General features: G+C 37.4%; 1 protein-coding gene across 1 annotated transcript in view; it reads right to left on the bottom strand.

Annotated features, from left to right (window-relative positions):
• LOC118854835 (WD repeat-containing protein 19-like) overlaps positions 1-22337 on the bottom strand; it is a 157633-nt gene that overhangs the window by 117950 nt on the left and 17346 nt on the right. Inside the window, 5 exon segments of the mRNA XM_036765055.1 lie at positions 933-1003; positions 1771-1944; positions 12288-12400; positions 14277-14357; positions 21898-22013. Coding sequence (XP_036620950.1) covers positions 933-1003; positions 1771-1944; positions 12288-12400; positions 14277-14357; positions 21898-22013 — 555 coding nt within the window.

The raw sequence follows: 22337 nt of genomic DNA, 5'->3' as shown, positions 1-22337 counted from the left end.
CTTTTGAAGCACCAATCCTAACCTTCCCCTCAGGGCTAAACAAAATAAGTCTAATCTCCATTGCATGACAACTATTTGAACACAATGATCAATCCTGCCCCCCCCCCCCAATTTTTTTCACCTTCCAGTGGAGTTCCTCAGAGTTAGGAGCATATGTAATGATTTTTGCTATCTAGCAAATATTCTAATATAAAAAGACAGGCTTTCCCCTACATAGCAAAATCTGAAATTCAAGAATAAGTAACTTCCACGATATTCTCATCATTTTTTCTCCTTACTCAAGCATAACTTAGTTGGGGTACTAAAAATGATTCAAAACTGAGTTATCCTGATATAAGCAAAGAGGAGGATAAAGCTAACATTTCATATAATTAACTTCATATTCCTAAAATAAATATGGGTCAGGAAAAAATTGCCAAATCCAAAGACTATTTTTCAAAGTGAGTTCAAGCCCTTGTAACACACAATAAAAATAATTCTACTGCAAATTCTGTTACGTTTATTATAAAAATTATTTAAGGAAGCATATGCAATGTGACCTGGAAATGCAATAATGTTAAAAATCAGAGGTTAAATAATGTGATTATCAATGAATTTTGTTCAAAAGGAAATTGCCCCAAAAGGCCCAATACCATTCTTTCCCAAAACTGAAGCAAGGTACTATTTGAAATAGAAAATCAGATGAAAAATAGGAGCCAAAATATTCATAGTAATATTTTCAAATCAAAGAAGGAGAGCCTAGTATTTTGCTTTAGTCTAATAACTTCCTGATCTGAACCAATGTAAACTACTAGGAAAAACAAAAAATGAAAGGAGATAAGTGGATTTAGGTGAGTAAATGTTTTTTCCCCATGTATTTTCTTTCCGATGTGTTTTTACCTACAATTTTTCAACTTAGAAAAACTACTAAGTTTGAGAAGCTGTTACTATACCTTTATTTTCATCATCCAGATTTATTATGGCATACATTTCCTTCAGTTCTGATAAATCATGGATTTTAATACTGAAATAAATAAATAGATATTAACTTTACTCAATCCCATTCACCACAAGGTTGGCCACCAGATGACTGGTTTGCCACAGTTCATGAAAGAATTTTGATCCGCACCAAAACTCATCAAATCTCAGGTCTTTCAAACTAATAACATAAAAGATTTTCATTATTACCACATCAAGTGATCAACTAAATAAAAGACAGACAAGAAGAAGACAACTAAATAGACTGACAAGAGAAATAAAAATCAAGAAAAGGGTCTGTATCAATTATTTAGATTTAAATATTAACATCACAAGTGACCCTGTCAGTCTAAAAAACTGATAAATTAGTGAAATGAGATTTTTAAAAGGTATATAGAAGCAAAAGCTATATTTTGCTGTGAATTAAAGTAGCACGGAAAAGAACGTTAAACTTTCTAAATATAACATAAACAAAGGCAAAATGAAGTGGACTTAGTGTACAATTATCTAGATAAGTTCCCAAAATAGCAATTAAACAAAAGAGAAAGCATCCTTCTTTGTAATTATCCAGAATGCTTATTTACTTTGCTATTTTTCAAACTTCAGAGTCAGGACCCTTGGGAAAGTTAGGAGAGACAGTAAATTCCCCTTTCTGGGATTTTTTTAAATCCAAAATGAATGTGTAGCAATGATTTTAGGAGGAAAATTACTTAAATGATTTTGCAGTGAAATTTTTGGTAAGTCCAAATGTGGTATTTAATATAAAAACAAACACAATTTTAGTATAATTAAAGTAATTTGACTGTTACCTACCAGTTGTCTCCACATGTTGCAGCTTTATTTAGCGACTGAGATATTGCAATGTTGGTTAGGCTATCTTTGTGGTCACGGGTTTGAAAGATCTCTTGACCAATTTCTTGAAAATGTGTGGAGATAACCACAACATACCCATGTGAAAAACCAATCATGATGTACCCATCACCAAACCTGAAGTAAAAATGAATATTAAGTATGCAACACAAAGGTAAATGTGCAGGGTTTTTTTTTTTTTTGCTTAGTTTTAAAATAAAAGAGCTATACATCAACAATTCTATTATTCTCTAGTAGGTATCATTAAATTTCTTATAATATTAGGCCCCTAACTATAGAGCCTATGGATAGAGCTAAGATTAAATTTGTTTTTTTAATTCTATTATAGGCAAAATCCTGTTTAAGTGATGCTTAACATACAATATAAAATAATTCATACTACATGACACCGCTACAATATTTCCATGTTGTCTCAAGTGACTCAGTAGTACTTCGCTATACATACTACAGGTCCTGACCCTGGCTAGTGGCTACAGGAATGGAAAAGAAGGCATAAAAAGGATGAATTATGGCTGAAGAATTGACAGGAGTTAAGGAAGTTAAGCAATATGACATGAGCAAAGCGTAAAGGATGATTCTGAAGTAAGAGAGTTTGACTATAAATGAAAGCATTCAAGACTGGGGTAAAGAAATGATCTGATATAAAGTTGAGAAATGTGGACAGTATAAAGGTTAAAAGTAAATTAAAGGAATATACCTTAGTAAAGAAGGGATTATAACGTGTCTATGTGCAGATGATTCAATGGCATAGTTAAAGTTTTACCTAAGGTCACACAGGTAGCAATGTCAGAGGGAAGATTTAAACTCCAGAGCCAGTATATGTTCTATTACACCATCGTGACTCCTTAGAGTCACAGAGAATTCTTGGGGCATTGAGAGGCTGAGTGTCTTGCCCATCATCACAGTATATGTCAGAGGCAGGACTTGAACCAAGGGCTTTCTGATTCCTAGACTGGCTTTCTACCCACTGACTCCTTAAAATCTTTTAATCTTATTTTTTTAAAAAATAATCATTGCTAGGGGCAGCTAGGTGGCGCAGTGAGTAGAGCACTGGCCCTGGAGTCAGGAAGACCCTGAGTTCAATCGGGTCTCAGACACTTGGCACACTTACTAGCTGTGTGACCTTGAGCAAGTCACTTAACCCCAATTGCCCTGCCTTCCCCCCTCAAAAAAATAATGATTATAATTATGCAATCAACTATGCATCAATAGCTGATGCAGAGGATGAGGCTGTAGAGAAATTCTTTAAAAAATTAACAAGATCATCCAAATACTTAATATATTTTAATATCCTATAACTTCAAAGCAAAACTGGGCATAAGATGCAATATATGTATATGTATGTTTGCACATCTTATTATATGTACAAATATTACAAAACATTTTTCATAACTAAAGCAACAGAGGCAAAGAGGTTTATTGCCAGTATAGAAATTTCACTTTCTATATTTCAAAAATATCTTCTTCAAGAAGAGAGCTATGAGATGCAGGACATGATAAAGTCCAAATAAAATCATCCCCCAAAATGAAATGTATTCTATTTTGACAGGAAATGACTAGTCTTTAATGAATAGATAGATATGCCTACTATGTGCTAGGCACTACTCTAAGTACTGGGGACACATATACAAGCAAGATAGTCCTTACTTTTAGAGAGAAAGAGAAGACATTAGCAAAGTCATGACTAAGGACCATTCTGAAATAGTGGCAGTCAGTCACCAATCAGCAGAGTAGGGCCTCCAGACATAAGATTTCTCCAGGGGCAGCAAGTCATTTCTGAGTCAATGATCTGTATACAGTCAAACCACTAAATTTTTAGAAAAATAGAAAAGTCAATAATAAACTAGAAGAAAATAATAAATGAGAAGGTATGGCACACAATAGAGTCAATTCCAACCTGACCTATTTAAATGAACTGATACTGAAAGTGTTAAAAGAACTGACATTGTAGATTGGTGGGTAAGGGAAGAATTCATGACCCAAGAGCATTACAAAATACAAAATGGATATTATGTTAAATTGAAAAGTTTTTGTATAAACAAAGCCAATGCAACAAAGATTAGGAGGGAAGCAGAAAATTGGGAGAAAACTTTACAACTAATGTCTCTGATAAAGGCTTCATCTCTAAAATATACAGGGAACTGAGCCAAATTTATAGGAATACAAGTCATTCCCCAATTGAGAAATGGTCAAAGCATATGAACAGGCAGTTTTCAGAGGAAGAAATTAAAGATATCCATAGGCATATGAAAAAATGCTCTAAATCACTATTCATCAGAGAAATGCAAACCAAAACAACTCTTAGGTACCACATCTTTCCTGTCTGATTGGCTAACATGACAAAACAGGAAAATGATAAATGCTAGAGAGGATGTGGGAAAATTAGAACACTGTTACGTTGCTGGTGGAGTTGTGAACTGATCCAGCCATTTTGGAGAGCAATTTGGAACTATACCCAAAGGGCTATAAAAATGTACACACACTTTGACCCAGCAATACCACTTCTAGGGCTCTATACCAAAGAGATTACACAAGTGGGAAAAGGACCTGTATGTACAAAAATATTTATAGCAGCTTTTTTGTGGTAGCAAAGAATTGGAAATCAAGGGGATGCCCATCAATTGGGGAATGGCTAAACAAGTTATGATATATGAATGTAATGGAATACTATTGTGCTATAAAAAACGGGGAAGATACAGACTTCATAATAATCTGGAAAGACCTACATGATCTGATGCTGAGTGAGGGGAGCAGTACCAAGAGAACATTGTACACAACCACAATCATATTGCTTCTATGATGACTAACTTTGACAGACTTGGCTCTTCTCAACAATATAAAGTTCAAAGACAGCTCCAAAGGACTCATGATGGAGAGAGCTATGTACAGCCAGAGAAAGAACTGAATGCAGATTGAGACAAACTATTTGCTCTCTTTTTTTTCTTTTCTTCCCTCCTCGTTTTTTGGTTTTGTTTCCTTCTTTCTCATGATTCATTCCATTGGTCATAATTTTTCTTTACAACTTGACTATTGTGTAAATGAGTTTAATTCAAAGGTATACATAGAACATATATCAGATCCCATACCTTCTGGGGGGAAAGGGGGGAGGGGAGGGAGGGGAAGAAAATTTGGAATTCAAAAACTTGTGGAACTGAGTGTTGTAAACTAAAGATAAAAAATCTAATAAAAAATACTTAGAAAAACAAATAAATATATATATATATATATGTATATGTATATCTTCTTAGGAAAAAAAAGAACTGACATTGACACAGATTGTCACCTTTCCTAAGGATGTTTAACTAAGGATATTAATCAATTATTAGGATGTTCATAAGGATATATATAATCACTATAACAAAGGGACCAAAATAGCCTAGGAAGTGCCTCAGCCAGCAAACATGATCTCCTTGCCAAGTGAAGAGATATGGCATCCAGGGATAATAGTGGTTTGATAAAAACTCATTTTAAAGATTGGAGGACAGTAAAAGACTCTGAGCAATATTGCCTCATATAATCAATAGAAATAGCTGACAAATATGGTTATAAAAAACTTGGTGAAACACTCAAATAAGTCAAAACATCATAAGAGCAGTTACGGACAAAATTGGCCAATAAACATTTTTTTAAATAGAAAATATTGTAAAGATTTCTATAATCAATCAAAAATGTATTAAGCACCTAGTATGTTTCAAGAATTGTGTTAGGAAGGCTGCTGTGGATGCAAAGACAAAAATTAAATGGTCCCTTTCCTCAAGGAATTAACACACACTGAAGAAGACAATATTTACCTGCATAAGTATATAAAACAGATATGCAAAATATTAACAAGGTGATTTTGTGGGGCAACGAGGCATTAGCAACGGGGAGCATCTAGGAAAGGCGTCATGTAGAAGGTGACATGAGTTGAGTTTTGAAGGAAATTAGGACTTATTTTTAAATAAGGCAGAAGTGAGAAGGGACATTCTAGGCATGGGAGACAGCTTATGCAAAGACATGGAAACTAGATGAAATGTCATGTGTAAGGGCCAGTAAGGAGGTCAGTTTGGTTGGACTATAAAGTGCAAGAGAAATAATGTAAAATAAGGCTAGAATGGTAGTTTGAGACCAGATTGTGGAGGGTTTTAAATAACAAACTCTTTTTTTCTATGAATGACAAAGGAGTCATCACATTTGGATCTGACATCACAGGGCCCACAAAGCTACACAAGGAAATAAAAATGGCACTAAAGATAACATGGGAATAGCTGGACTACACAGTGGAATTCTGGGCAGGAAGGTCACATGACTTTAAGACTATTAAGGAGTGAACTGACTCCTTATCTGAGACCAGGACACTAATGGTTTGGGGGAAACAAAACCTTAGACCTCTCATTAAAACCATCAAAGGTTGGCATTTTGTAATATTTGTAACTCCCACCTTATATGGGTAATTTTGCACTTCTATAGAATGATAATATACAAGCATCAAAGATATCTTCAGTTAATTAATTCACACAAATAAACAAGTTTTTAACTATTAAGAGTCTACTATGTATAAGACCGAGTTCTAGGGATACAAAGACAAGAACAAAACAGTTCCTGTTCTCAAAAGCTTACGCTCTACTGATGGACACAGATAAGAAATATAAACTAATTTCAGAAGCAAATCAAAACTAGGACAAGCAAGAAAAAATTCCTAAAGGAGAGGGGCACCTGAGTTGAGTCTTGAAGGAAGCTAGGAAACTTAAGTGTGAGAAAGTAAAAAAAAAAAGGAGAGTACTCTAGTCACAGTGAACAGCTTATGAAAAGACATAGAGGTGGGCTATGGAATGCTGAGTTTCAGAACTAAAATGTAAATCATTCTATCTAGAACATAGACGGAAATATCTGTTCTGAACATGCTGGGTTTGTGGTGAGGGCTAGATATGTTGAGTCATCTACATAAAGACAAACAGGTTTAGGAGGAATGAGGTAGAGGGAAAGACTGAAATATAGGAGATTGTGATCAAAGAGCATATCAGAGTTCTGGTTTATAGAGGTCACATAGTTATGAGTGGCTGAGATGGAGTGAAGTTGGAGGTGACAGGAATCGAGGAATCTGATGCACTAGGAAGCCAGAATGCCTGAAAGGATATCAACATGCTGATTGATATATATATATGTCCCCAAGAATTTGAGCAGGGGTTGGCATGCAGAGGATGAATGTGGACTAGGCATTTAATTCCTCGGGGGAGAAAGGACTGAAGCCTAGTAGGCAATAGCAGTCAGGATCCGGATAAGATAACAGAGATGAATGGAATGAACCTCAATAGAGAAGTTGCTGAGTAATAAATTCAAAAAGTGAACCTGAAAGTTAGCACGAGGAACCAAAGGCAGAGTTAGTCTTCCTTTTGGCCATTTGTTGGAGGACATAAGTAAATGTACATCCAGTATGGAAGAAGAAAGGCAGGGACACAGAGGGTAGCCAGGTTTCCATGAATGTAAGGATAAGCTAAGCTGTCCTGAATGGGAAGCAAATGCAAAGTCAATCTCATTGTATCTAGCCAGTCCCCGGCTATGCTTCATATCCCATCCAGTCATCCATTCCAGGGATCTTGCCATCAACCCTTTTCCAGCCCTTTGTAATCTTAGTGCTTTCCATATGAGACTAGTCCCAATTTATCCTGTATAGATCTTGTTTGTATGTTGTCTTCCGCATTAGACTGTAAGCTCCTTGAAAATTGGGGCTGGTTTTAGGTTGTTTTTTCTGCCTTTCTCTGTATTCCCAGGGCTTAGCACAGTGCCCAGCATTACAGTACGCCCTTAATAAATGTTAGTTGCCCTGTCCCAATGTACATAACCCAATCCTCCTCCCCTGCTTTCCATTCCTTGCTAGGAATAGTAATCAATTCAATACTTTTGATCATTATTTCTTTAGTTCCTCAGATGAAAACTGCCTTCCCTGGGCAGCACCCCCTTTTAATGCTACCTCCTCATATAAGAATGTAAACTCATGGAGGTCAGAGACTATATCACTTCTGTATCTATATTCCCAACATTCGGTATAGTGCTTGGCACATAGCTGATGTTTAATAATTTTTTACTCATTTATAAATTGTGAAATGAAGAGATCTAATATAAAAAGAAGTTTATTAATGAAAGAACATAGGTTCCAGAAAAGACTGTGAGAGGGGAGAGTAGAGCAAAATAAAGGCTCTCTGAAAGGGCAGGGCTAAGGTAGATGGGAATGAATGATGTGGTGGCAAGGGAATGAGTTTTCACCTAAGTGACTCATAGCTCTGAATCACAGAAGAGGTGGAGGGGAAAAAGAGGTAGTTTGCTAGCCATAGGATGGTTGATCTCAGATTTCCCAATAAGCAGTGACAGCTCCTTTTTGGAAACCATCTCCATGGTAATAAAGAGGGAATCTCTGTTGTTTTCTTACTCTCCCCTATAACTGAAACTCTGGTCCTGGGATAGGTATACAAGGTTGCTGAATGGTTATAGAAGATGGAGACTTGTTAATTTTCTTAATATTCCCAAATAAGCAATAACATTTTTCACCCTTTGGTGGTAAGAGTACCGATTTTTTAACTCTTGCCAATGATAACAAGGTATGAGAATTGAATAGATAGGCTTTCATAAGCAAAATTCTCCAAAAGAGCACATCTTTACAGCCACATAGTTGACTGAGTAGTATAGAGTATAAAACATTGCACTGTGCCATTGACAATAACATTTGATTTCATAAAGAAAACATTACCTTCAAGACTCTCTTCCCACAAAGTGTTTGTCATCAACACCAAAATAATAAATGATTTCTTGAGATATCTTTGTTTGATGACCCTATAATTACTACGATTGAGGCAGAAAACAGACAGGTATATGCTTGGAAAGAGGTTGTCAATAAAGGTTGTTCAAGACAATCTTAAATTGAACAGATATTCCCTATAGAAGGTAAGGTCATGGGGGGCGGAGCCAAGATAGCGGCTGGTAAGCAGGAACTAGTGTGAGCTCCGTACCGAGTCCCTCCAAAAACCTATAAAAAATGGCTCTGAACCAATTCTAGAACGGCAGAATCCACAGAACAGCAGAGGGAAGCAGGGCTCCAGCCCAGGACAGCCTGGATGGTCTCTGGGTCAGGTCTATCCCACACGGAGCTGGGAGCTGGGAACGGAGTGGAGCAGAACCCAGCCTGAATGGCGTGGACCATCCAGACCAGAAGCTGGGTGGAGGGAGCCCTAGCGCCCTGAATCAGTGAGCTGCGGCAGTTACCAGACTCTTTAACCCACAAACACCAAATACTGCGGAGAAGGTTAGTGGGAAAAGCTGCGAGAGTAGAAGGAGTTCGCAGTTCGGCTTCCAGCCCCGGGGGCAGCAGAGGTGGGGCAGCTACAGCTGTTGTTACTTCCGGCTCCAGGCCCACCTGGTGGGAGGAATTAAGTGGCGGATCAGAGCAGGAGTGCACAGCCTGCTGAAGATCTAAGCCCAGTCCGGGTTGGGGAGGGAGCAGTGCTGGTGTGGCAGAGCTGGCACCTCCCCCCCAAATGTGGAACATAGAACTCTCTAATCTACAAGCAGTCATACCCCACTGAAAAACTGAAAGGTCAAGTTAGTTGGCTGGGAATATGGCCAGGCAGCGAAAACGCGCCCAGATTCAGTCTCAGACTTTGGATTCTTTCTTTGGTGACAAAGAAGACCAAAACATACAGCCTAAAGAAGACAACAAAGTCATAGAGCCTACAATAAAAGCCTCCAAGAAAAACATGAACTGGTCCCAGGTCATGGAAGAGCTCAAAAAGGATTTGGAAAAGCAAGTTAGAGAAGTAGAGGAAAAATTGGGAAGAGAAATGAGAAGGATTTGAGAAAACCATGAAAAACAAGTCAATGACTTCCTAAAGGAGACCCAAAAAAATAATGAAAAATACACTGAAGAAAACAACACCTTAAAAAACAGACTAACTCAAATGGCAAAAGAGCTCCAAAAAGCCAATGAGGAGAAGAATGCCTTGAAAGGCAGAATTAGCCAAATGGAAAAGGAGGTCCAAAAGACCACTGAAGAAAATACTACTTTAAAAATTAGACTGGAGCAAGTGGAAGCTAGTGATTTTATGAGAAATCAAGATATTATAAGACAGAACCAAAGGAATGAAAAAATGGAAGACAATGTGAAATATCTCATTGGAAAAACCACTGACCTGGAAAATAGATCCAGGAGAGATAATTTAAAAATTATTGAACTACCTGAAAGCCATGATCAAAAAAAGAGCCTAGATATCATCTTTCAAGAAATTATCAAGGAGAACTTCCCTGATATTCTAGAGCCACAGGGCAAAATAGAAATTGAAAGAATCCATCGATCGCCTCCTCAAATAGATCCCAAAAAGAAATCTCCTAGGAATATTGTTGCCAAATTCCAGAGCTCCCAGATCAAGGAGAAAATACTGCAAGCAGCCAGAAAGAAACAATTTGAGTATTGTGGAAACCCAATCAGAATAACCCAAGATCTGGCAGCCTCTATATTAAGAGATCGAAGGGCTTGGAATACGATATTCCGGAGGTCAATGGAGCTAGGATTAAAACCTAGAATCACCTACCCAGCAAAACTGAGTATCATGCTCCAAGGCAAAATATGGATTTTCAACAAAATAGAGGACTTTCAAGCTTTCTCAGTGAAAAGACCAGAACTGAATAGAAAATTTGACTTTCAAACACAAGAATCAAGAGAAGCATGAAAAGGTAATCAAGAAAAAGAACAAGAAAAAGAAATTGCAAGGGACTTACTAAAGGTGAACTGTTTTGTTGACATTCTTACATGGAAAGATGATGTGTATGATTCATGAGACCTCAGTATTAGGGTAGCTGAAGGGAATATGCATACATATATGTATATGTATATATATATATATGGGTGAATGTGTATGTATGTATATATTTATGTGTGTATGTATATATATATATATATATATATATATATATATATAGAGAGAGAGAGAGAGAGAGAGAGAGAGAGAGAGAGAGAGGGAGGGAGAGAGCGGACACAGAGTGAGTTGAAGATGAAGGGAAGATATCTAAAGGAAATAAAATCAAATTAAGGGATGAGAGAGGAACATACTGAGAGAGGGAGATAAGGAGAGATAGAATGGGATGGATTATCTCCCATAAAGGTGGCAAGAGGAAGCAGTTCTGTGGGAGGAGGGGAGAGGGCAGATGAGGGGGGAATGAGTGAACATTGCTCTCATCAGATTTGGCCTGGAATACCATACATATCCAATTGGGAATCTTACCCCACAGGAAAGAAGAGGGAAGAAGATAAAAAAATTGGGGGGGGATGATGGAGGGGAGGGCAGATGGGGGTGGAGGTAGTCAAAAACAAACACTTTCGAAAGGGGACAGGGTCAAGGGAGAAAATTCAATAAAGGGGGATGGGTTGGGAAGGAGCAAAATATAGTTAGTCTTTCACAACATGAATATTGTGGAAGGGTTATACATAATGATACACATGTGGCCTATGTTGAATTGCTTGACTTCTTAGGGAGGGTGGGTGGGAAGGGAAGAGGGGAGAGAATTTGGAACTCAAAGTTTTAAAAACAGATGTTCAAAAACAAACAAAAATGTTTTTGCATGCGACAAGAAAATAAGATACACAGGCAATGGGGCATAAAAATTTATCTTGCCCTACAAGAAAGGAAGGGAAGAGGGGATGGGAGGGGAGTGGGGTGACAGAGGGGAGCGCTGACTGGGGAACAGGACAACCAGAATATACGCCATCTTGGAGTGGGGGGGGAGGGTAGAAATGGGGAGAAAATTTGTAATCCAAACTCTTGTGAAAATCAATGCTGAAAACTAAATATGTTAAATAAATTAAAAATATATATAAAAAAAAGAAGGTAAGGTCATGCTGATGTTCCTGTTTTGGGATTATGCTAACTGCATAATCACTCAAAAGAATTAGGCCTAATTATCCACACAGAACAAAATGTCTATTGTCCAGACTATAAATGGAGCTGAATGGGCAATCCATAGAATTGATCCACCATGACATATATCTTTGCCAGATATTACTTGTGGACAATAATCTTCAAAATACTATGAATGAGGAGAGATGCACAAGAGAAGTGCCATAAAGGATATCATCAGATGAATGCATGACTGGAGAAGGAGGTGAGTTGGTTATGTAGAGTGAGGAATCAGCTGTGAAATGTCAAAGATCTAGAAGGATTCTCTGTGAAGGATTTGTATAGGGGTATAGTCACACAAGATGAGAAGACTGAAATCTACGCAGTTGTAGAACTACTGAGATCACAGAGTCATTGATAGATCAAAATGTAGTCTTAATTGAGTTGGGAATAATAAGTTCATAATCAAGAAAAGACCAACATAACAGCAAAAAAATAGAGACAAGACTAGGACCTATATGATTCCAGCTGAAGAAATAACCAAAGCGCTTAAAAAGTTAGTAAAAATAGTTCATTATCATGATGATGGCAATGACTTACCAATGATAGCAAACAATGTTGCCATAGTGCTGTTGGAATCCTAGATCAATTGGATTTTCTGGACAATTCACATTAAAGAGAAATAAATTTTTCTTGCCAACCACCACACTTACCTGTCAATGGACAAAGTATTAGCAACTTGAATTTAAAAACCTAATAAAATTAAACATTAATTTGTGGTATACACAATTAATATGGGCTCAAAAACTGTAAGACAATAAACTACTATAAAAATAATGCACTACGGGAGCCCAAGCAATGACTAAGGGTTTTAGGTAATTGCCTGTTGTACTAAAAGTTAGGTAACTTCCTCAGAGTCACACGTGCAGTAAGTGTGAGAGAGGAGATAAGAAGTCCTGATCCTTAGATTGGCTCTCTATCCACTGCATCACACTGCCTCCCACTGTATCTTACTAATTGGCAATAATAATAGCAAAGTTCTTTTAATGACTCTAAATTCTTCCCTAAAACAACTCATCTTTTCAATACCTATGTTCTACCAGTGCTGCTGTATGCCTACCAGTCATACATTCAAGAACAATAGAGAGGTACTTGCTAGGTGTAAGTAGGCTTCAATACATTACAAGCCAGGTGAAGAGAACTAGAGTAAAGGATATCCTCAAAGAAATGTACAATCAAATGAAAAGGTCCTGATCAGGAGGCAAGAGTGAAGGACAACCCATGGACAGCAATATACTTCACTAGTCTCAAGAGAAGTGAAGATTGCACATCCCCACCAAACTGCCAGCATGCTGGTGGGACTCCTGGGGCTACATTTTGGGAGGATGTGAACAAGAGCCATAGAGGAGATGGCTAGCTTGTAGTCTTCACTGTTACAGTTAATAGTCACCATAGTGAAATCAAGGATCCACTTAAACAACTGAGACATTAGGGAGAGCCAGTGTGATACAGTAGAAAGCATGCTGGACTTAGTATCACAATATCTGTGTCCTAGGCCTGGCTCAACAATTTACTTTCTATGTTATCATGGGCAGGTGACCTCATTCCTCTTAATCTCAATTTCTTCATCGGTAGAACTGAGACACTATTTGCAGCTTTCACAGGGCCATTATGAGAAAAGAACCTAGAAGGAAGTGAACTGCTATAATGCCCAAGATATTTTTAATGCCAAAACTTGTCAGTATTTCAATAATTTATAAGTACTTTGAGTTTTTAGGTTTTAGTACTTCACAGATCATACTTATGATTCCTCCACAGATCCTCAACATCTAGCAAATTGAGCTGTTGCAACAACCAAAAAACAAGTGGCTTTTTGATAATGAATTTTTATGATCTCTTCTACGCTATGATGAGGTATTAGTGCAAAATCTTATTAAAGCAGTTTATCTTTATGATTTTCAAAGATTATTATCAATTATTATTGAAAAATACCATGTTTATGTACATACAATTTTAAAACGTAAACAGTACTACTATGTTCATAAAAACTAAGAATGTGTAGCTATCCTGTCCTTGCAAAAGGTTTCACCAAGATGAATATGATTAAGTAATGGCTGAAATAGGACAGAAAACATATAAAAGTATCTCAACACTCTCCTATATCTCTCTTCTGAAGTAAATTTCATTTAATGCTCATATAGAAGGCTTCATCATATAAGGAAAAGAGCCCAAGAGTCAGTAGACCTGGACTCTATCCTCAGTTTTGACACTAACCTGCTGTATGAACTAGGGCAAGTTATTAATCTACTCAAACTCAGTTTCCTCACTTTTCAAATGAAGGGTTCAACAGAATTACTTTTAAGTTGTCTTCTAGGTTTAAAACTCTCTTCCACTCCTCAATATCCCTATATGAAAATTACTATGTGAGGTGCTACTGAGGACAGAAAGATGTCTAAGATGCAGTCCCTGGTTTCATGGAGCTTATAACCTAATAGGAAAGATAAGGCATGTTCAGGCAGGGTTTTGACAATATCCATACACACAAAGGCAACCACACAAGAGCATCTTGGTTTCAAACTGAGTTCTTACAGTATTTTCAGTTGTTATTGCTCTGTTTTCACTCCTCATCATTGAAAACTGCATATCACTAAGGTCTGTTTTCAAAAGAACCTAGAGGGAAAAATGCACAATCATGTTTTTAAATGTCTTAAATAATACATTTCAAACTTTAAAATTAAATCAATTATTTATTGAGCTCCTATTGTGCTGAAGATCCTACGAAAGATAACAAGAAGAAGAGAGAAGACCCTTGCCTTTCAAAGAGATTAAATCCAGTTGAGGAGTCCCAAACACATTAAAAGTCAAGTAACAATAGAATTTAATATTTAGATTATTTATTATAAATTATTATTTAGATAATGACTCAATACAATTGAAGAGATATATGCAAAAGGAAATAAAGTATTAATTATCAGGACCAGAGATAGTAAGTTCAAAAGAACTTGAAAAAGCAATAAAAAGTTATTTGGAGAGGTCACAAAAGATTGTATGGAATGGAAGGAGTTAGTAGGCAGAAAAGAAGGACAGGAATTCTGAGCAGGGAAAAATAGATATCAAAAACATGTAAGTAGAAAAGTACAGGCTGTACTTGGAGGGACAGTTTGTAAACCAATTTGGTTAGAAATATGTAGGAGATAAGACTGGAAAACTATGCAGAAGTCCCAAGAAATGTTCCAAATTTGTCAAAGGTACTACCATCCTTTTAGTCACAGAGGTTCACAATCTCTGAATTATCCCCAGTTCCTCATTCTCCACCTATCCCATTAATTGCCAAATTGTGTTTCTATCTCTATCAAGTCTGTCCCTTTCTCTCTGCTATCTGTCCCCACTTCAATACCTCCACCACAAAGCTGCCAAAGTGGTTTTCTCTAAGCACGGATCTGACCATATCACTCCCCTACTCAAGAAACTCCAGGAGTTCCCTATAGCTCCTAGGATAAAATAAAAACAGCTTGACTTTTCAAGCCCTTCACATCCTAGCCCCAACTCTCATTAAGCCTTATTATCATTACTCCCCTTGCTACACTCTATAGTCCCATCAAATTGGACTTCTCCCTGTTCCTAACAGACAACACTCTCTCATCTCCATGTGTAATGCCTGTACCTTTTCACTGGCCATCCTCCATGCCAGATATTGTTCTAAGCACTAGGGATACACATACAAGCAAGTCCCGTTCCTCAAGAAGCTTATATTCTAATAAGGGAAAGACAACATATATAGGGGAGCGGTGATCAAAAGGGATTGTTTTGATTTGATTACACATGGGATGATATGGCTTCTGCTAGAGCAGAAGGTAGAATACTCAGATGGGTGTGAAATAGAGGCTAAAGTGCGCAAGCACAGCAGCATGCAGATGGCCAGGGTCTGGGTGTGGATTCCATGTGGTAGACACATTCTTTCCTTTCTTCTGCCACAGAGAATTCCTCTCCATGTTCAAGATGTACCTCAAGTGGCACTTCTACATAAAACCTTTCCTGATCTTTTTAACTGCTAGTGCCTTTCCTCCCTAATTGTCCTGCATTTAGTTAACCTACAAGTTAACCTTGTCTTTATTCTATACACATTTATCTACTGTATACATTGTCTTCCCTGCTAGAATTGATTGCTGTGTCCGAGGAACAGCAAGAAGGCCAGTATCACTTGATTGCAAAGTATGTGATATGAAGAAAAATGTAAGTTGGAAATGTGGGAAGGGGTTTGAATGCCAAATAGAATTTTATATTTGACCAGAAGGTTATACAGAGCCATTGAAGTTCAAGTACAAGAACTGACACAGCCACACTTATGCTTTAGAAAGCTGGATCACTTTGGCAGCTGAGCGAAGTATGGACTGGAATGGGAAGACATAGCAGGGAGACTCACTAGCAGTCCAGGCATGAGGTGACAAGGGCCTGCACCAAAGTGGTGGCAGTGTCAGAAAGGAAGGGGCATATATGAAAAGCATTATGAATAAAGAAACAAGAAGACTGGATCAATCAATCAGATATTGTAGGGTGGGAGGGCAGCAGGGAGAAAGAGGAGAGAGATACAAGAGTCAAAGATGACACCTAGGTTTCCAACTTAGTTGACTAGGATGATGATACCCTTAATAATAATAGGGAAGTTAGGAAGAAGGAAGGTTTGGGGGGGGGGAAGATAACGAGTTCAATTATTATTTTGCTTCTAGTGCGTTCTCCTTCACACAAAGCTTCGGTGGCTCCCTATTGTCTCTATAGTAAAACACAAATGTAGTACCCTTAAATAAGGTGACTCCACCATATCTTTCCACGTTTATTACACAGATGTTATGGTCTTCCTCAAGAACAAAGGATAAATAACACAACGCTCTTCTTCATACACTCTCTAGGACATTCAGACTGGATGGATTTTTTCAATGACCAAAAATCTAGCTTCCCTCCCTCCAACTCACCACCACCCATTGCTACAAACACGTAAACTGAAGCAAAATAGATTTCCATGCTGCTCCTATTTTTTTTTAAAGTCTCATTTTACATTATGTCCTTCACCTTTCTGTCAGAAAGTGAACAGTTTTCATCATTACTCCTCTGGAATCATGGTTGGTCATTATGCTGATCAGAGTTCCTAAATCTTTCACAGTTTTTTGACTTTGCCTTATGGTCATTATATAAATTGTTCTCCTGGTTCTGTTCACTTCACTTTACTCTGTATCAGTTCATATAATCTCCCCAGGTTTCTCTGAAACCATTGCTTTCATCAATTCTTACAGTACAATAGTATCACAACACAATTATATACTATAATTTGATCAGTCATTCCCCAATTTATAGGCTCCTCCTCAGTTTCCAATTCTTTGCCACCAGATTTTTTGTACATCTCACTAGATTTTGTCCCATAGTCTACTCTCCCTTCTTCTTCCCTCTTCTCTTCTTTCCCTTCTATTGCCCTGTTGAGTAAAATAGATTTCTGCACCCAACTGCATCTGTGTATTCTTTGCTTCTTTGACCAGTTCAAATGAACGAGGCTTAAGTGTCAGCTGCTTCACCCATCCCTTCCTCCTTGTCAACTTCTACTTGCACACCTATGTAAAATGGTCTTCCCTAACCTTCCCTTTTCCCCCCATAATGTATTCCTCTTTCCCTCATTTTCTATTCTTTAAGATCATTGAGACATAACAGAACTACTTCCAGGCCTTCTAAGTAGTCTTCCTCTATGGCCCCTGATAATTGGGTTCACATGGGATGCATGTATCATCTCATATTTGAATATAAGCAAATTACTCGTTTAGACCTTGATCAATCCTCATTTGTGTTTACCTTTTTATGTTTTCCCTGATTCCTGTGTTTACACTTTAAAGTTCCTATGCAACTCTGGTGTTTTCGTCAGGAATTTTTGGAAGTCCTCTATTTCATTAAAGATCCATTTCCACACCCATCCCACTTCTCCCCCTGGAAGATTATTTTCAGTTTTCCCACGTGAGTTATTCTTAGTTATAAGCCTATATTCTTTGCCTTCTGAAATACTATAGTCAAGATCTCTGCTCTTTTGTAGTGGTGGCTGCTAAATCATATGTGATCTGATTGTGGCTCATTATATGAATTCTTTCTTTCTAGCTGGCTGCAGTATTTTTCCTTTGACCTAGAAAACTCTGGATTTTGGCTATAATCTTCCTGGGAGTTTTCTCTTTTGCAGGTAACCAGTAATTTCATTCTATTTTCACTTTGTCTTCTGGTTCTAAGACATCTTGGCAGTTGTGTAGAGAAGTCCATATGTTGTGAGGCTGTCCCCTTCATGTAGGACGTGGTTCAAAGTGAGGTAGAATAGGTATCTCTAGCCTCTTCTCTCACTCTTCTCCAAGGGATACTTCAATTCTTGTCAGAGGAAGCACTAAGTTGGAGCTAGAAGCTGCTCCTCGGCTCTCCTCAGAGAGAGGGGGTATCAGTCTATAATTATATCTATCTTCTCCTTTAAATATTATTAGTCTAGAGCAGGTTGTCCAAAATGTTGCCCATGGGCTGCATGGGGCCTGCAGTGCGATTTATGCAATCTGCCTACAAGCATAGAAATTTACATACATGCTTTAGTAAATGAAGCTGAGCTACTGCAGAGCTCTCACTAAAATGGCAAATCAAAATATATTGTCTATTGCTTCAATAAAAACCTAAGGTTGGACAGCCCTGGTCTAGAGGATGTGATCAGGTTCAATCTAATTTCTGATTATTGTATCATTATTGGAATGCAGCAGGACCTTAAGTTTTATATCCAAGCCTTAACCCTCTTCCACCAAATACCAGTTCCACAATGAAGACACATATCAAATAGCAAAGAAATCTATTTAGCCAAATAGAAAAACAAATCAGAGAAGGTATCCACAGGAAAATATACACGAAATAATAGAGAGTAAAGAAGTTTCTCCTATTGAGAACAAGATAATTCAGCTCAACCAAGCAAGTCCCATATCGCACTCAAAGGGAAGTTCCCTGAAGTCTTTAATGAGCAAGCTAAGGACAGCTATGTGAAGACTGCCAGTTCCTCTCATGTTTTCCCAGAGCATTTTCCTTCAGCAACCTGAAGTGAGGTTGGCTTCACCCATTTTCCCTCTCAAAGATGGAAGCCAGAAGCACCTAAAGTGACTGCAGGGTCTGAAGCAACTCAAAGCTTGAAGAGAACTTGAAGGAGACCAAAGATAATGAAGCACTCTCACTCACCAACTCCACCCCACCCTTATGAAAAGCTGGGCATGCCTCTCTACCAATGAGAATAAAGTCCCATACCAACAGGCTCTGGGACTGGGATTACATTATTATTTCTTAAAATATAATGTTTAGATTCTTTTTTGATCATAATTTTCAAGTAGCTCAATGATTCTTAAATTGTCTCTCATTAATATGCTTTCCAGATCATTTCTGCTATGAGATACCTTACATTTTCTTCTTTTTTAGTCTTTTGACTTATTTTTAGTATTTCTAGTTGTCTCATAAAGTCATTAGTTTGCATGAAGACCACTGCTTGGTCCATTCTAATTTTTTGCTTAAGCAAAGCTTTCTATCTCTTATACCAACAGTTAATTCTCTTTCCAACTCTTTTCTTCCACGGTTCTCATTTCTTTTCCAATTTTTTCCTCTAGCCCACTCATTTCACTAATAAAAAAACATTGTTTAATACTTTTAAAAACTTATTTCATCTCTTCTAGGAATTCTAGTTGAAACTGTTCCCAAGCTGTGTTTTTCTTTGAGACCTTCCTCGTAGAGGTTCTGGAGTCATTCTCTTCTGAGTTTGTATTCTGAAGCATTTATCACCATAATAATTTTTTATGATACAATTATTTTTTTTTGTTTGCTCATTCTTCCAGCCTACTTCCTGACTTAGGACTTGATGTTAGAGCCCAGTTCTATGCACTCCTACAATAAATGGTCCTGCTGGAGGTGTCGAACCTACTGACAGTTTCTTAGGATACTGAATGTTATATTATTCCAAGATCTCAGAAAGAGCTCACACTGGGGACCTATAAGTTTTTAGTGCTCCCTAAGCAGTCTGATTCAGAACAAAGTCTAGTCACTGACCGCATGGTCAGACCTTTACAAGTTTCTTATTTGCATTTGAGTCTGAGCCAACAAGCCTGTAGGACTGCTCCATTTGGAGTTTCAATAGACTCAGCTAGATTCAGCCACTATCAGCCATCAGGCTCCCCTTTGGTCTGGGATTCCTGCCTTAATTATTCCTCTTCAGTCTTCTTTAGTCTGGGGTAGAAATTCAAACTAAGATCCTATTCTGCTTCTGAGGTCTGAGTCACACAGCTACTATTTGTTTTTGACCTTGTGGTAATCCACTACTCACTTAGTATATTGGCCAGGGCCCTTGACTGCTTTTAACCCTGAACTCCACCCCTAGGTGAAGGTCCCTTCCTCAGTCAGTCTCTGGATCTGTGACTTGGAAGGATCAAAGATAACTGTTCCATCACTCAGCACAAGTTTAAATCTCCCTATGCTTGACCTGAGACCTCTTCTTGCCCAGGAACACAGCCTTTCCCTGTAGTGGAATGTTCAGTGTGGTATACTCCTATACAGACCCTATTCCAAGGGTCTACAAACTTCTCTGTATCTCTGTATGCTGACCTGAGCTAGAAAAATGACTCACTATGACTTTTTTTAATTTCCCAATCGAGAATCAGTCTGGTCCATTTTATAGACATGTTTGGATAAGTTGTCTGGTGGGGGAAAGAAGCTCATGTATTTCTTCCTGCTATTCTGCCATCTTTGCTTGCCCCCAGTAGTACTGTACATTAAGAAGACGTAGTCATGTATGGGAAAGAGGAGAAAACGTAGTTGAAAGAATCTGAGCAAAAAAAAAAATCAGTAGTCAGTACCAGAAGTAATATTGCAATTGGAGTCTATAATAGGCTACCTGGACAGAAAGAGGTAATAGATACAGAGTTTGGAAAACAGTTTAAAAACCTGGTACAGAGACAGGATGTAAATGTAATGAAGGACTTCAATTTTCTGAACATCTGTTTAAACTCTGCTCCAAGAACAGCTTATAATTTACTTTCTCTAACAAAAATTTTAATCTTCAAAAAGTAGAAGATTAAAGAAGGAAATAGCTTATTCCAGATCTTATTTTCAACAACATGTAACTGGTTTCTGATATTCAAATGATAGGAATATTGAAAGTGGCCATTCCACCTCAAAATTTGGGATAAAGAAAAGGAAAGATGGCTATGGTCCAACTAGCATTCAAGATATTAGGAAAGCAGATTTCAAAAGCTTGAGGGAAATGACAGGTAGATTCCTATAACCTAAAATTCCACAAGGAAAACAGCCTATGATGGATTAGAATGATATTCTGAAGAAAAATATAGAGAGAAATTGGGGTTTAGAATTCAGAAAGACCTTGTTTCAAAAGGACTTCTGACAAATCATATACCTAGAAGACCTTGGCTTGAATACAGCCTCTAACAGTTACTAACAATAAAATCACTCCTTGACCCTAATTTTGGCCAGCTATTTTCCATATGCTATTTAAGAGTGAATTGAGTAGCTATGGCCCTGGAGTTGTTTGTAAAAATTACCTGAATGCCTTTGGTCCTAGAGTTTCATATAAAAAGGATATAAATGGTTGTGGCTATGAAGTCTCAGGGTGATGTTTTTAAGTGGTAGCCATGTAGGGGGATACTTCCATGGCCCACACTAGTTGGCGGGGTAAAAGAACAGAGGAGGCAGGTGTGCAGCCCCAAGGTAAAGCTGAAGGAAAAGAAAGGAAGTTGATTTAACACACAAATGACACTGAACCAAATCCTATTCTTTTACACTTGGATTTGAATGTAACAGATAATATCAAGGAGATAACTGACAAGGAATAAAAGTCCACGAGATTTGGCAATTAGGGGACTTTAAAGAACAAATATACTTCCAGTACAGTGAAAGGGAAAGAGAGGAGCTAAAGTGGAAAGCCAGATTACTTTAAGTTAAAGGGAAAGAGGATTGCAAGGAAATGAAAGAAGTAGGTATAGACTGCTTGTTCTAGAAGCCTAGCAGTGAAAGGTAAAAAAGAAATAGAAGAGTAGGTCCACTGTGTTTAATATCAATTGCAGAGCAGGATGCTGTTTTATAAAAATAATAATAACCATGAGCTTATTAATGACTTTAAGAATATTAAAATAGAAACTGAAAATTTGCAGGTGCTACTTTTTACCTGTTTTATTGTATCACCTTCCTGATTACTAACTGTTATAATTTTATCTTCACTGCCTAGTGCCAGTAAGTTTTCAGAACTCCAACATCCACATGTTATTCGTTTAGTGTGCTTACCTGAAAAATAAATTAACATTATATACTACAACTATGTTACAATGCTTCCCTCAGGATCTATGATTACCTTTATAGATGAAGTCTTTTATTCCTTAAACAGGATTCAAAATTCCTCTTTCTAATGGAGAGTAATTACAGTGAGGTTCAAATGTTCATTAAGTGGAACTATTAATTTATTTAAATATTTGCCTAATTATTATTAATTTAATAATTTGATGACTTCTATTAAAGTACTAAAGACTAGATAAAAAAACTTCATAATACTACATACAGACAATATTGCTACTGCAGAAGAGTACACATGATGGGGTTTTTTTTGTTTTT

Source organism: Trichosurus vulpecula, chromosome 6 (genome assembly GCF_011100635.1).
Source record: "Trichosurus vulpecula isolate mTriVul1 chromosome 6, mTriVul1.pri, whole genome shotgun sequence".
Lineage (NCBI taxonomy): Eukaryota > Metazoa > Chordata > Mammalia > Diprotodontia > Phalangeridae > Trichosurus > Trichosurus vulpecula.
This window is presented reverse-complemented; position numbering and strand designations above follow the sequence as displayed.